Genomic DNA, 15,938 nt, shown 5'->3' on the forward strand with positions numbered 1-15,938 from the left:
AGAGCATTATTTTGCCAAATACTCTCTGACCAGATTCTTGTAGATATGCTGCATGTAGAGGATGTATTGTTTCATATCAAGTTTACTTATTTAAAGATAGTTGATGTTACACAAGACTTCTAATTTAGCAGAGTGATACAAAATATATTGCATAATAATATAATTTTATGTTACACTTAGCAAAATACATAGCAATTGCAATGTACAGTTTTATCACAATACCAGTGTGATTCCCCCTACCGGTATCTGTAATATGCTCACCACCACAACACTGGGCATCCCCAGTCGCTGAAAGGAATACATGGGTTGAAGCCAGCTTAAGCCCGTTGCTGTCTTTGACTTTCTTTTGTTATTTGTCTAGTTTTTATACTCCATGTTGGGCTGAGCCAAATCTCACTCCCCCTATACTGGTGTCGCTAACTCAGGGAAACATTCATGCTCTTAATGAATTCAGGGAAACATTCACCATCTTAATGAACTCAGGGAGAAAGATTTCCACCACAAGTTAATCTGCGCAGCTGTGGATAGCTGTTTATCTGAAACAAATGCCACCCTCTGGTCCTCTGTGTGTTGAGATAAAAGTCAGATTCTTTGCAACAGTTGTGCTCCGTCACACCCTGCACTATTCCCTGAACTTTATGGGCACACCACCCTTACACATCTCCTCTGAGCCTTCTTCCATTTTGGGGCTTTACTGGTGTATTCACAACCAATAAATAATTGCTTGTCATAATTGGTCAAATAATTTCACAATTATTCATATATCATGAAAAAGTATTCCTATGGTCATATTTGAAATACTTGCTGTATTTAAACTTACACTCCTTAACACAACTCTGATGTAAGCATCTTACTTGTGAAAGTGTATTGCGTATGGCATTTGGGAAATCACCCATGATTGGCTTTGGTTTGAAACTGATCAGCTGTTTGAAAATTGGAAAAAGATTATTGGAGAACAAACTTAAACATCACTAGTTGTTCACTAAAATAAAACATGATAATACAATTAGCATAAGATGGGTAGGATGCTTATGCTTCTTAGTGTAATGAGACTGCTGTACATCATGTGTCAGACTGCATAGAATAGGGATTAAACCCAACTTACTTCATGAAAACATTTTTGGTTAAAGCAAAAGAGGAAATAATGAAATTTTTGCATGCTATTGTCAAGTGAGTGAAATAATGCTAATCAAAAGAATATATAGTAGATTGTAAAAATATGTGCTGGCACTAGTATAATAATTTTTAAATAATTGAAATCGGAAACAATTACTTGTTAACACATTACTGTTTCGGTCTAACACGTTAAAATCCTTAAGCAATTGTTCACCTAAAAGGTAATAAAATTCTATTCTTAACAAGAAAGTACACATTTCTAAGGGGTGATTTTAATGACTTTTTTTTTTTTTTTAACAGCTGAGGATGCATGTGGAGGAACTATGAGAGGATCCAGTGGTATCATTTCAAGCCCCAACTTTCCTAATGAGTATCATAATAATGTGGATTGCACATGGACAATTGTGGCAGAGCCTGGGGATACTATCTCACTCATATTTACAGATTTCCAAATGGAAGAAAAATATGATTATTTGGAAGTAGAAGGTTCTGAACCACCTACAATATGGTAAGTCAACTATGCAATTTTAATGTGGTAAATAAAAAAAGATGATGAGATGTGGAAGGATAACTTTTGTTACTTTTCCTTTTGTCCGTAGATAGTCTTGCTGAAAACAAAACAGAACAAAACAGTAATGGTTGTTACTATGGCATACATGTTGATATTCTAATTGCAGCTGTAAAATAATTTCCAAATATATTCCAAGGATGTAACATCAAGATGAAAGGCACTGTAGCCTCATTTACTTCACTGCTTGTAAATCTAACCATTCCAATCATTATTGTATTAAGAATGTATATATTTAGAAACAGAATGCCATGGACTGTTGTACTGGTAGGGATTGGTGGAGCCTTCAGGGAATTTCATAATGTCAGAAAGTGAATGGCATGGAGTCATTCCAGCAGAGAGCTGGGGGAAGTATCACTGGTCACACCTGTTGGCCACAGATTCTCTCTGGAGGAGTTTCTGTACAGCAAACCATATACGTGGTTTCACTATATAATGTGCTGGGGGTATGGCTGGTGTTACACTCATTAGGAAATTTCCATCCTGGTCTGTGAGATACTACACCCTGAGCTGAGTAGCCACAGCACTTTTTGGTTTGGGTTTTATTTACTATATGATTTATACATATATAATTTATAATTTATTTACTACTATTTACTACTATAATTTATATACTAACTTTAGAGAGAATTTCTGTTTGTTTGTTGACTTAGCAGCAGTAACAATATTTTTGCTAGGCTGGCTTCTGCAATTCTTGATCTCAGTGTAGAGGCATTGTGTAAAACAAGTAGAAGAAATAAAATAGTAAACAACCTCTTTCAAGATCAGGTTCAATTAAGTAGAAAAAATAAATGATACATTCTGTGTTTTTCTGGCCTGGTAGTTTTATGGTAACATAGCATCACTCCACTCAAGAAACATGTGAATATGACAAATCCTTGTGTTTCTCATATTGGTTTAAATATACTATTGGCTCACAAAAAAGAGGACATATGAAACCATAAATAAAAGCGATCCTCTCCAGTATCTTAAGCTCTTAACTGGTTAATAAGCATTATGAGGGTTCTGTACAACAGACAGGCATTTGAACAACAGGTGATACAATAGGTGGCTGGCCAGCCAAGTTAAAGTCAGTATAGTCTTGTTTTCTTATTATGAGTACAAAACCCCACCCTATATAGCACAGGCCAAATAAACCCCATTATTTTTAATTTTATAATAAGAAAATATCCCAAATTAGATTATTATATTGTTCTGAAAACATCAGTCTCAGTTTCTACAAGTGATGCTTGTAAGTAATACTCCTTACTACTTCAGGGTATAGTAGAAGTGTATACACTAAGGCTCGGCTTTAGCAAATAGTATTTCATAATTTGAGTTAATTCATACTGCCACCTACATAGTTAATTACCTGTATTAGAATATTATGTAATTGCCATTGAGTTTTTCAAACTGTTAAACTGAAATCTTTTGAACTAGCTGTCAGCTAAAATAATTTTTAAACAATGATTTATAATAATTATTAGTGAGGTAACACCAATGACATACAGACAATATGAATCACTTAAATAGCTAAATGTGCATTCTATTACTTTTGAATATGTTTTATGTATTCAGTCATGAGCTTCAAATGACAATTTTATTTTTTTTTCTGCAAAAGGCTTTGGCTATATTTAAATGATATAATAAGATTATTTTATATATGGAAATTCTCGTATTATCTGTTTACAAAACATAAAAAAATACAATGCTAATTTAATAATTGCTCATGTAGAGAAGCAGATTGAGAGCATATTCTTTTTTTAGCTTGTAATTTATATTCCCTAAATTAGATTGATGTATTCAATTATGCAAAAGTATACCCCCATATGTTAGGAAAAATACATTTGGAAAGCTTAATTAACAAAAATCTGTTAATTGGATTTACTGTGGTAATACTTTATATCCTCTTAGACTATAGCTTGAAGTTTAGTTCAAGATATCTTAGTTTATAAAGTCTACATAGAAGTATACTTCTAAAACTAAAACCAGGCTCTTGATTTTTCATTCTGGAAAACAAATCGTACATAATTTGTAAAACTACTAAAACCATATCCATTTATCTAGATAATAAGTAGTAATATAAAGTAATTTCTTAGACATTTTGTTGCTTTACATGACTGTTACACCTATTGATTTTAAAAACACTCAAACTTCTTCTACACATCTGCTGTCTAACAAAATATCCCTACTTTTTGATTCTAAATAAAACAATGAGCTAGAATATACATCAAGTAAATAGTCTGAGCTTATCCATGAGACAAGACTTGGAATTCTTCATGAAGTGCTAACTTTCTGTAGTCTTCCAGTCAGTCATTATAATATTTAATATTATAATATTTAAGTTATGCCAAGTCTTTTCTTTAAGAAAATCTTGATAGGCCATTTTTTGTTTAAGTAGTGGGAAAAAATTGCGTATATGCCCTTCAGGGTTTTTGTGTCTGATCTCAAGGGCTGATTCTGACATTTGGTAACTTGAATTGAATGAAGGTCTTGTTGTTTTTTTTTTTTTTCATTTTGGAAGTGAAACAGAGAGGAAATTATTAGGAAAATAGTTTGAGGAAACTATTTTCCCCATTTTTGCCTAAGTAAAAAGTTAGTTTGAAACATTCATTGATGAAAGAAGTAGCAATGTCATTATGGGATAATTTATCCAGCATATGGAAGTTCAGAGTTCAATATTCTGAGAGTATCTGAACAGGTAAGAGTTTTCTAATGCTTGCCTCTAGGATACTTTCGTTGGAATATTTCAGTCTCTTATTTTGCTGTTGGTCACTTTTAATGGAATATTTAATAATCATTTAGCAGAAAACTAGAATGATTTAGTAGGCTGCTTTGACATGGATGTCCTGGATTCCAGCATGTACTCTAGTCTGAATTTTTAAGGCAATTGTTAAGACCCTACTTAAATTGTATAGACAAAGTGGTAGAACTTCCTTCCCAGAATATTCTATGAATGATGTGCTTAGACCAGTCTCTTGATGAGAGCAGATGAGGATGGAAAGTATGTATTTCACACTATCCTAGGGAAAGACATTAAATCTGTATCTTCTCTTTCTGATTACCAGCTTAATTTAGCTGTTGTTGAAAAAAAAATTGACAAATTCTCCTCCTACACGCTGGGAGAGCTGGGTTATAACAAAGAAAAAAACCCAACAAACCAAAGGTATTAGACTAATTGAACTTGAGATTATGATTAGTTTTGAATTAACCATACATTTTTGGTGGATAGACTGGAAAGTGATAGAAGATAATGGTTGTCATAAAGTATGTGCTTAGAGCTCTCAATTCAGAGAACTGCTGTAGTCTGAATAAGGTTCACAATTTCTTTTCAAAGATGTCCTGGTTTTGGCTGAGAGAGAATTAATTTTCTTTCTAGTAGCTGGTATAGCACTGTGTTTTGGATTTAGAATGAGAATAATGTTGATAACAGACTGATATCTTGGTTGTTGCTAGGTAATGTTTACACCAAGTCAAGGATTTTTCAGCTTCTCATCCTGCCCTGCCAGCAAGGAGGCTGGCAGTGCACAAGAAGCTAGGAGGGGACACAGCCAGGACAGCTGATGTAAACTGGCCAAAGGGATATTCCATACCATGTGATGTCATGCTCAGTATATAACTTAGGGGAAGCTGGCTGAGGGTTTAGATCATGGCTCGGGAACTAGCTGGGCATCAGTGGTCTGTGGGTGGTGAGCAATTGTGCTGTGCATCACTTGTTTGGTATATTCTTTTATCATTATTATTATTGTTGTTGTTGTTGCTTTTGTTGATGTTATTATTATTCTCTTCCTTTTTTGTCATATTAAACTGTCTTTATCTCAAACCACAAGTTTTACCTTTTTTTTTCCCCAGTTGTCTCCCCGCATCCCTCTCAGGTGGAGGAGTGAGCAAAGGGCTGTATGGTTGTTTTAGCTGCCTGCTGAGTTAAACCACAACAAAAGAATGTATAATTGTGCTTTTTTTTTAATTATTTGTTAACATGAAGGTGTGCATTAATGTGAGGGTGTTTGAGAGTGTAACAGTGTCTCAAATATTGTAGGGAAAAGTAGGAATGTACTTCACTTCTACCATGACAAAAAAACCAAAAAAAACCCCTACCAAAATTTTCAGCTCTGTTCTCTCTGGGTAAGAGTGTGCTTCTAAGAAAATCTTTGCGTAGTGTTTTAACATTTGACCTACCACTGGCACGTTCATACAAAATAGTAGGACACTAAGTACTCTGTTATCAAACATAAATTTGAAATATGATGTAATTACTCCTTTTAAAACAAAATAACTCACCTCACTTCTCTCTTACTGATAGTGTATTCTTGGGTGTTTTAAAATGTATCCTATTTAGTTTTCCTAAAATATAAAGGAGGCATAGAATTTTCCATAGTAAATTGAAGTATTGTGTTGCTTAGACTATCACTCTGTTTCTGATTTTAACCAAATTATAATTTTTTTCTGTATAAATCTAGATACAATGTAAAATGATACATGCTGAGTGAAATTTATGTTGGTGAAACCATAGGCAATTTATTTCTGTTCTGAAATATATTTAAATATTTCTTTGATATTGCATATTTTGTGCATCATATCAGTTGTGTTAAAATAGACAACTGTTAGAGAACAAAGGATAACAAAATTAATTTCTCCCTTGCAACAATGTTTTTGTGTATTTTTTTCTGAACAGAAACACTTCCTTTGCATTTGTTTTAAATATTCTGTGGAGAATGAAATTACATTTTGTGAAAAATTTTTTTCCTTAATTTAGATGCAAGAAAACCCCTCCATTTTTCAAAGGTTTTGTCTGAAATACTTAAAACTCTTTTCATCCTTCAAATAAAACTTCAAAATCCTTATAATAAGCTTCATTATTCATAATGTAGTCATTGATCACTATTCCAGGATGGCACTATGCATTTTGATAGCATCACACATTTTCACACACTTGTAGCCTTCATATAATGTAAAAAGATCACTGTGGTAGTATCACCCTGCATCCATGGCCTGATGCCCTGGGATCATTCCCTGGGACAATTGGTTTTAGCTCTGTAGGCCTCCTGTAATATCTAGAATAAAAAGTCTCTCACTCTCATACTCCTTAACTATACTTTTTCTCAAATGTACATGGTATCTTATGTGACATTTCACATGCCTTTGCTGTCATTTGCAATTTAATGATGGTGAAAATTAATATTTCCTGACTCTTAATCCCATTTTACTAGTGCTATGAAAGAACAAAATGACAAACATTCAGTGTTTTGCAGAACTTGTAAGCAATATTCACATCAACTACTGCTAATTACAAGCAAAATGAGGATGAGCAGACAGATGATAGTTATTATGGAAAAGGACTTTTTTTTTTTTTGAGGGAGGATGTAGTTAATTCATGTTAGACATCTACATGGTAATTGTTAATTGCCAGTTCAGTTACAATAGAAATTAGCCTTCAGAAGGCATTTAAAAATTAAGTATACTGTTGTTGACAATTAACCTACAACAGGCGCATGCATTAACACAACAGGTTCTCAATCATATCTTTGTAACAAAGCAGTTATTTGATTTATGCAGCCATCCAGTTTTGGAATAGGTAGATTTGTTTTCAGTCAACATACTTGATCAAATGATGTTCATATGTAAGGCTACAGAGGAAAACCTCTGCCTGACACAAATGTGGCAGGACAGGGATAGACAATCACACCTTAGTAGTGCAAGTACCAATGAGAATAATAATATATTTGAGAAAAAAAACAAGACAGACAAGACAAGAAGCACAAGTGCTTATAAATAGACATCAAACTGGGGAGAAAAAATACCCACCTCAGGGCTGGTGATTGTTTTCTTGAAAAATCACTTCAAATTAGAAAGTGACAAGTATAATTGTTTCTGTTTTATTAATGAAGACTGTTGGCACTGCCTTAGATATTGCTGTTTTCTCACTAGTTATTATACAAAGTTTTAAAATCTGTGCTTAATGCTCAGAGGAAAGACTCAGGAAAGTAACGTCTGTGAGTAATATGATCCTAATAAGGATGTTGAATGCCCCAGATGATAGATGGTTTGTAATCTGATACAGTTGAGTTCAAATTTAAAGAATAATGGCAAAACTGATGCTGCTTAACACAGGAAAAATGCCTTCAGAAGAATATTGCAGATGTGGCCAAATAGATGGAAAAAATATTCAGTTAGTATAGCAAAGAAAGCGCAATCATAAAAATCTGCTGAAAAGTGATTAGCAGAGTATTTGTTTACTGATAGTGGATAGAATTAATTTCATATTGGATTTAACTGGGGAAAAAAAAAAGGATGTAACTGCAGCCAAGTTTTGGACCAGTTAAGTCCTTCTCCCCTTCTAAAACAGGGAACAGGAGATAACAGAATGCTTAACTGTAGGACAGGGTAAGCAAAAGTCAGGAATAGGTGGAATACTAATGATAAATGTATTGTCTGGTCTGAGTCTTTGATAAACCATGCATTGTGCATTACAGTTTTCATCCTCTTTTTCTGAAGGATTGAGAACAGAAATGAAGTGGTTTGCTTTCTTGGAAACAAAAGCTTTCTGTAGGAGCCAGGTATTTCTGTCCTTTAGTGTTTGCCTCTGTGTTTTGATTTTGTGCATGGCAGTTCAGCATTTCACCTGTGGCATTTCCATGAGATCATTCAGAGCAGACCAAGAAGCACAGTGCATTCTGTAATGTATGTGGTCACGCCCAATTACAGTCTTAGGAGGGAAATTTGTTACAGTGATTGTGGAGGTTAATGGTGTGTTTTTCATGTTCTGTTGTGTGATTCCATTTCATAACCATTAATTGAAAAGGATTTTGAAACTGATTTTACCTCTGGTACTCTCAAAATACTTACTGCAACATGAAAAGGATTTGAATCTAAGAGAGGAAAATGATATCACATCACATATTTAACAGTAGAGGCAGAGGCTTCTCTGTGTTACTTTGTACTATTTGTTCTTGTGTGTTTCTGCAGAAATAGAGGGCCCTTTGTGGTGGGTTGATGCTGGCTGGACACCAGGTGCCCACCAAGCTGGTCCATCACACCTCCTCAGTAGGACAGGGAGGGGAGAAAAATAAGATGAAAAAACTCTCGTGGATCAAGATAAAGACAGTTTAATAAAGCAAAAGCAAAAGGCTACATGTGGAATCAAAGGAAAACCAAAAGATCTATTCTCTACTTCCTATGAGCAGGTGATTTCCAGCCACTTCCTGGGAAGCAGGGCTTCAGTATGTGTAGTGGTTGTTCCAGAAGAGAAATCTCATAAATAACAAATGCCCCCCTTCCTCCTCCCTTCTCTTAGGTTTTTATTGCTGAGCAGATGTCATATGGTATGGAATATCCCTTCGGTCAGTTTGGGGCAGCTGTCCTGGCTGTGTCCCCTCCCAAGATCTTACCCACCCCCAGCCTGCTGGTGAGGGAGGGGAAACGTTGGCGAGACAGCCTTGATGTGTGCCAGCACTGCTCAGCAGCAGCCAAATCACTGGTGTGTTACCAACACCTGGCTAACTACCAATGCACAGCACAGCACTATGGGGGCTGCTGTGGGGAAAATTAACTCCATCGCAGCTCAATCCAGTGTACCCTTTCATGGTAGCCTTTTCTAGTGCTTTTTTTCTGCGTTCATTTCTCAGGTTGTACTTCCAAGTGTATTACACAAACACGTCTCAGACTTTACAGGCAGAATAGACACATGTAGCCATGAGTTACATGATGAAAATCTTCATTCTGTGACTTAACAGTAAAGACCTTGAAGTCTATGCTTTTTTAAAAAAGACATACTTAGTTACTTTCTGACATTTATAATAAATAGACTCAGTCCTTAATAAAGGGAGAATCTGACTTTAATAAACTGTCATATTCATGGAAATACAAATCAACCAAAGATGTAAATCAAGATTTTAATCCTGCAATTCAATATTTTATGTATGCATCTATATAACTAGATTGTAAGGGAACACAGGACAGAACGATAGAATTTTATAATTAGGATAATTCAGCATGGAAGAAAACTCAGGAGCTGTCTAGTCCACCCTACTGCTGGAAGCAGGCTCAGCTCTGAGATGATACAAGGTCTCTTAGGGTTTTATCCACACTGGTCTTGAAAACCTCAGAACATGGAGACTGCACAACCTGTGCTTTTCCTTTTTTTTCCTTATTTGAAAATTATTGTTTACAGTCAGAATCAACACACAAGAATTCATTATCTCCAAACATCTCTTTGAGGTCCAAATATCTCTGGTGGTCTCTTTCTGCCACATGGATAGGCAGTGGTATGACCTTTCCTCTGGGCAGGTTGGCTGATCTGGCCAGTCCTAGCTCATGAGTCGAAGATACATGGGATCATTTGGAGTCTTACCTTCCCCTGGTTTATATTGTCCCACTCATCTTTTAGGGGTTTGTACATAACCAGAATCGTGAATCATCCTGTCTTCCTCTAGAGTACTATAAGCTAAAGCTTATCTGGTACATGTGGTTTATTACTATATAATAGAGTCAAGCCTGAGTGAGACAATTATTTGTTAAATTAGAGTGTATACTTGCGTCAGGCATGGAGTCAAATGTCACAGAGTCACCTTAGCTCATTATGGTACAAATGAACACTTCACGAGGCCACAAAGTGATACTGCTTTTGAAAAAATATGTTCCCACTCTTATTTCTAGCTCATGCCCTACCTTGTGTGGCTCGAGCATTTATGTAGTCACAAAGGAACTGCATCAGGAAGCGATACAGATAAGAACTAACTTTTTTTTTTCCTGTGTTAGTCAGTAGGTAACACAAGAGTTGAAGAGAACAGTGAGGTGCACAGGGAGTGGAAGATTGGTTCTTGAAGGAGTAGGACCACCTTACTGTCAAAATAAAGCCTGAACTATTTTTCTCTCAGGTACTGTAGGTTGAATGACAGCATCCATGCAAGGCTTTGCATATTTTTTTTAACTTATGTGCAGAGACTCCACAGAGTTGATTTCCTTTATATTTTTCTACTGTATCCTTAGTTTATTGTATTCCTGTGATGGTATAAAACATTTTATTCCGATTAAGGTACAAAAGTTTAGGAAGGCACTATTTCATTGTTGTTGCAAAAAAATAGTATATCCTGGTGGTTAAATGCCATCTCTTGAAGAAACATTTCTGAAGCTGCTCCTAATTTCTTACCTTTCCTATGTTCATCAGTACTGCAAAAGTGAACATTTGTAAGCCTTATCTGAAGATACATGTTTTCATTATTTTGATGGTCTTTTTAATATGTATCAAGTTATTCTCATCTGGAGTCAAACAGATATCCACCAGCAGTTTTGAAATGAGCAGTAATACATTGGATGGGCCTTTTATATACGTTCTTAACAGAGATAGTATTATATTATTTATGTTATATTATATTAATTATATTTTCCCAAAGTCTTACCAACATTCAGAAACAAATTTAAAAATAATTCTCCTGAATCCCTGTATGGTTGAATAATACTCAGGTTTTTCCAATGTCCCTCTTGGGCAACGATTTACTGACTACTGTGTTTGCGCTTCCATGGCCCTCTTTAACCCTCTTTGGACAGAGCAGCCCAGAGTGCTTCCAGTATTGCTTATTTTTAACTCTGTTTTGTAGAAACGGGATAAAAAAAGTCTAGACCTAGGGCATTTTGCTAATGAATACTTAAAAAGCATGATCAATGATAAAAACAAACAAATGCAGAAAAATCTGTAGTCTCTGGCTCAGTAGTTTCTGGAAAAAATACAGAGAGGAAGATGGCTTGATAATTTAGCAGGGAACACTTTTACTGTGCTTACTCCAGCAAAATACTGCACTTGTTTTGATGTCATTTACTATTGTCTCAGGGTGGCAATTGCTGGAGTAGGGAGGGAGACTGATGGCTCTTGTCTTGACTGAAACATCAGTGACTGAACTTGCAAGTAAGGCTGAAACAGCCGTATTTTATGCTGCATGAGTTGTATGGTGGGGGAAAGGGTATTGCACATAAAGCAGAGGATAACATAAATCTCAAAACAAGGCAGTGAAAAAAACTCCACAACCAACACACAACCCCAAAACCAACCCCAAACCAAAACATGTATTTATTTCATTTGTCATTCCAGAGTAATTAAAACCTCACACTTCCCTGTCATGTGTTCTGAGTCCCTGCCATGATGTCTGTTTATTCAGCAAAGTAAGTGACGGGCTGTGGGAGAACAGTAATTCCTGCAAGGGTAATCCTAAATCACTCTTGTTTCTAAATTCTGGATTGAAATCATTAGTATGTTTTGTACATTGGTTAAACTATATGCTTTCATAATTCCATCTTTTATGTCTCAGGCCCCAAAAGTCAAAAGTATAATATTTTGAATTCATGAATGCAATCCTTTCTGTTCATGAATAAATCCTGACGAGACAAAACATGGTTATATGGGGCCTACAAACTTCTCAGAACTTCAGATGCTGCTGCTTCTTTTTGTGATTGTCCATGTGTTTTGCCCATGAAAATCGCTTTAGGTGATTTAGTGTGCAAATTCATTTGTAAAATGAACCAGTAACTAGAACAAACCATTAAGCATCCTATGAACCCGCTAAAGTAATTTCTTTATATTAAGGATTGACACAATGTCAAACCAGTGTCACAGCAATTTTTAATAATTACATGCCATCCAATAAGCAGGTGACCAGTCAGAACCCACAGCTTCCTGGTCATGACTTAGCAGTCAGTAAAAAATAAAATAAGCCATTCATGTATGTTTACTGTGTGTTTATTTCTTCTGCGTACAGTAGTAGGTCATGCAAGTGACCAACAAGCAGCAATCTAGAGCTTCGAAAATGAGCCTTGAACAAATGACTTATTCTCAATTCCCCCCTCCCTGAAGTTAAAAAAGCCTGTTCAAATAATTGTGTCGATTTCAATAAATATTTATAGCCCATAAGATAGGTATAATAACATGAGAAACAGTACAGAAAAGGGAAAAAGGATGGAAACAGTTATGGAAAAGAATCTATAGGGAGAGGCGTAAGGCGAAAGCTTTTAAATCTTGAAATAAGTGAGAAAGGAAAGGTCTCTTCTGAGACTCCACCTGGAGTACTGTGTCCAGCTCTGGCGTCCCCAGTACAAGACAGACATGGAGCTGTTGGAGAGAGTCCAGAGAAGATGATCAGAGGGCTGGAGCACCTCTCCTATGAGGACAGGCTGAGAGAGTTGGGCTTGTTCAACCTGGGGACACATTATTGTGGCCTTCCAGTACCTGAAGGAGGCCTACAGGAAAGCTGGAGAGGGACCATTTACAAGGGTATGTAGGACAAGGGGTAATGGCTTTAAACTAAAAGAGGGTAGATTTAGATTAGAAATTAAGAAAAAATTCTTCCCTGTGAGGGTGGCGAAGCACTGGAACAGGTTGCCCACAGAAGCTGTGGATGCCCAATCCCTGGAAGTGTTCCGGGCCAGGTTGGATGGGGCTTTGGGCAACCTGGTCTAGTGGAGGGTGTCCCTGCCCATGGCAGGAGGGTTGGAACTAGATGGTCTTTAAGGTGCCGTCCAACCCAAATCTTTCTAGGATTCTGTGATAGAAAAGCTTCACAAAATTATTAATATTATATGTCAGGTAAATAAGGAACATTCATTCTTCATTTCTTACACTAAAATAAATAGGCACACTCAATGATTTATCAGGCAGAAAATTTAAAACAAAAGGTAGAACTTTTCTGTGGCATACATAATTAAGCTGTGGAAGTCATTGATGTTATAGATAGATAAATTATAAATAGATTGAAAAATTGATCAGAAATTCATAAAAGAAAAATTTGTCAAAGGGTATTAAACATAAAGGCCTGCTTGAAGGGCTCCATTCAAGAAGCCTGCAGTCCATAAAATTGCTGAAAATTGTGATGATGTATGAAGGGATGAATCTCATTCTGTATAATCACAGTTTCTGACATTCCTAGTGAATTATCTGTTACTGCTCATTGTCAGAAATAAAATACTAGTCTCAGTGTATTTCTGATCTAACACATCAGTACATACATTCTTAGATACCATCAAGGATATGACGGGTATTATACAGGGTATTATAATTCCAGTCATGCCAGTAAGAGACTTTTATATGATATGTATAAACTAAATAAATTATCGTAACTGAGATGTATCACGAGTAATAGATTTGCATCTGTAAAACATTTTGAGGGCTGAAGTTCAAAACTTTTCGCTTTATGTTATAAAAATAGTCTGCCTTCATTTAAGGCTTAAAGAAAGAAAACCTAAAGCTGCCAAGTCATTATTTAAGGCTTCAGCAAATATGGAATCTAATATTTCACCTGGCATTATCTAATGTTTAATCATAATGTTAAGATGAGCAACACTTTTAATGTAATTTTTCTCTGGTTTCTTTTTCCAGCCAATTAGAAATTCTTACTGGACTTTTCTTCCCTCTACTAAAAAGCTTATTAGTGAAGATTTTTATATATCTTGATTAAATGAACTCCTAGTCTTCTTTCTTGGCTAAGTAGACTTTTTGGACCTTTCTGTGTAAGATCCAGTAAGTTGCTGGATCCTTCACATCTCTCAATCAGCCTTTTCTGTACCTGAACTTGTAGCATTGGCCTGGTATATTTGAATCAGCAGAAAAACTACCTACTGCATAGTATATAACCTCTCATCTTTGAAGCATATAACACAGGTTCGGACATCTTTCGCGTGGATATATTACACTGCTGCACAACTTCTTTTCTCCGTTATTTGTTATGTCTGAGTATAAACTTACCATCATTTCTGTTTGCTGAGCAAGAACATACTGTTCTCTCTGTCCTAAGTGAAGAGTAGGGTGGAGGACTGTTGCAATAAGGCTTAATTACTGACACCACGTCTTCCAAAACAAAATGAAACAAAACGAAGCAAAACAAAACAAAACAAAGCAAAACCAGTCTTGAACTGAAGCTTCCAGTTTTTTAACAAAACTTTCAAAGTCTGTATAACTTACAGAATTAGAGATTCAATCCCAAAATGCAGTCATCTGCTTGTTTGTGTTTTCGTTATTTTAAGGTGTGGGGGGTTTTGGGTGGGGGTTTTTTGGTGGACTTTTTTTCCCCAGAGAGTTAATTATAATACAGGGAACTTCCTTAAAAAGGTGGAGTTAAAGAAGAGCTACAGTGTTGAACACAGCTAAAAGCAGAGTTCAGCTCCTGTGGAAGAGAAATGACAAATAATTATGACAACAGCAAAGGCTAACAGGCCTTAGAATATTATTTTTTCATTCAGTTTTGAATTACAAATTAATCTGCTAGCAAGACCTTCCACAAACCTGTTAATGGATTTAAACTAGCTAGCTGAAAGTTATGTTTATACTGAAAATTTTTCTAACTATGAAACTATAGCTTTGCTAAAAATTCTGGAAATTATTTTTACACTGTAGTCTATGCATTAGGCATTTATGGCCATATATTGGAATACTGCCATTCCATTTGCTTTCAGTGGCTTTGGACACAGAGTCTCCAAAACTGTGAAGCAGAGCAGCAGACTGTACTACTATGTTCTAGAAAGATTCAATACACAGAAATAAAGCTTAAATCCCCAAATTTGTGATTTCAATGATGGGTTGCTGTTTAAAAACGAATGCAACTCGAATTAAATGAAAGACTGATCTATTTAGCATGACTATTCCTCTTACCTTTTGCAAAGCTTGTTATTGATGCAGGAAGAAGGTAAAAATGAACCTGGTGGTTTCAAATGCCTAGTTCAGTTTACACAGTAGGCTCCATAGTACTTTGCAACATATCCTACATTTATGGTCTCTAATTTTCCTTTAGCTGCATCCTGAAACATGGGACATAATAGATTTAAATTGTAGTGGCTCATAATTCATGATAGAGTGTCTAGCATGGTGCTCAGACTGAAAACCAGTTGTTGAAAAGGTCGTTCAAGAGAATATGTATATGTATTTTCCATTTTAAAAGATCTAGGAACAAACACTCTCAACTGAAGCCTGCAACTAAACCTAAAAGAAGTCAGTCAGGAGTAGGATGCCATTGGTATCTGCCAATGGGGAGACTAGTACTGTAGCCAGCTAAAAAAATCGGTATTTTTTATGGTACTGCATGAAATGGACAAAAAAAAAAAAAAAAGGAGGTAGAGGCACTGTATAAAATATCTGGTATAGGTATATTTATTTACATTTAGTCAATCAAGAAATAAAAAAAAAATGATTTCTTACAATATATCCTTTGGTATTGTACTTTAATATCTATATTAAAGAAAAAGAGACAATAAAATGCTGGTGCTGCCATTATCAAATGTTAAATTAGAAGAGCAAGGC

The 15,938-nt window shown here is 35.6% G+C and overlaps 1 protein-coding gene across 1 annotated transcript in view; it reads left to right on the top strand.

Annotated features, from left to right (window-relative positions):
• CSMD3 (CUB and Sushi multiple domains 3) overlaps positions 1–15,938 on the top strand; it is a 727,509-nt gene that overhangs the window by 198,312 nt on the left and 513,259 nt on the right. Inside the window, exon 5 of the mRNA XM_075743489.1 lies at positions 1,417–1,624. Coding sequence (XP_075599604.1) covers positions 1,417–1,624 — 208 coding nt within the window. The remainder of the gene's footprint in view (positions 1–1,416; positions 1,625–15,938) is intronic.

The sequence above is a fragment of the Balearica regulorum genome, chromosome 2 (assembly GCF_011004875.1).
Source record: "Balearica regulorum gibbericeps isolate bBalReg1 chromosome 2, bBalReg1.pri, whole genome shotgun sequence".
Lineage (NCBI taxonomy): Eukaryota > Metazoa > Chordata > Aves > Gruiformes > Gruidae > Balearica > Balearica regulorum.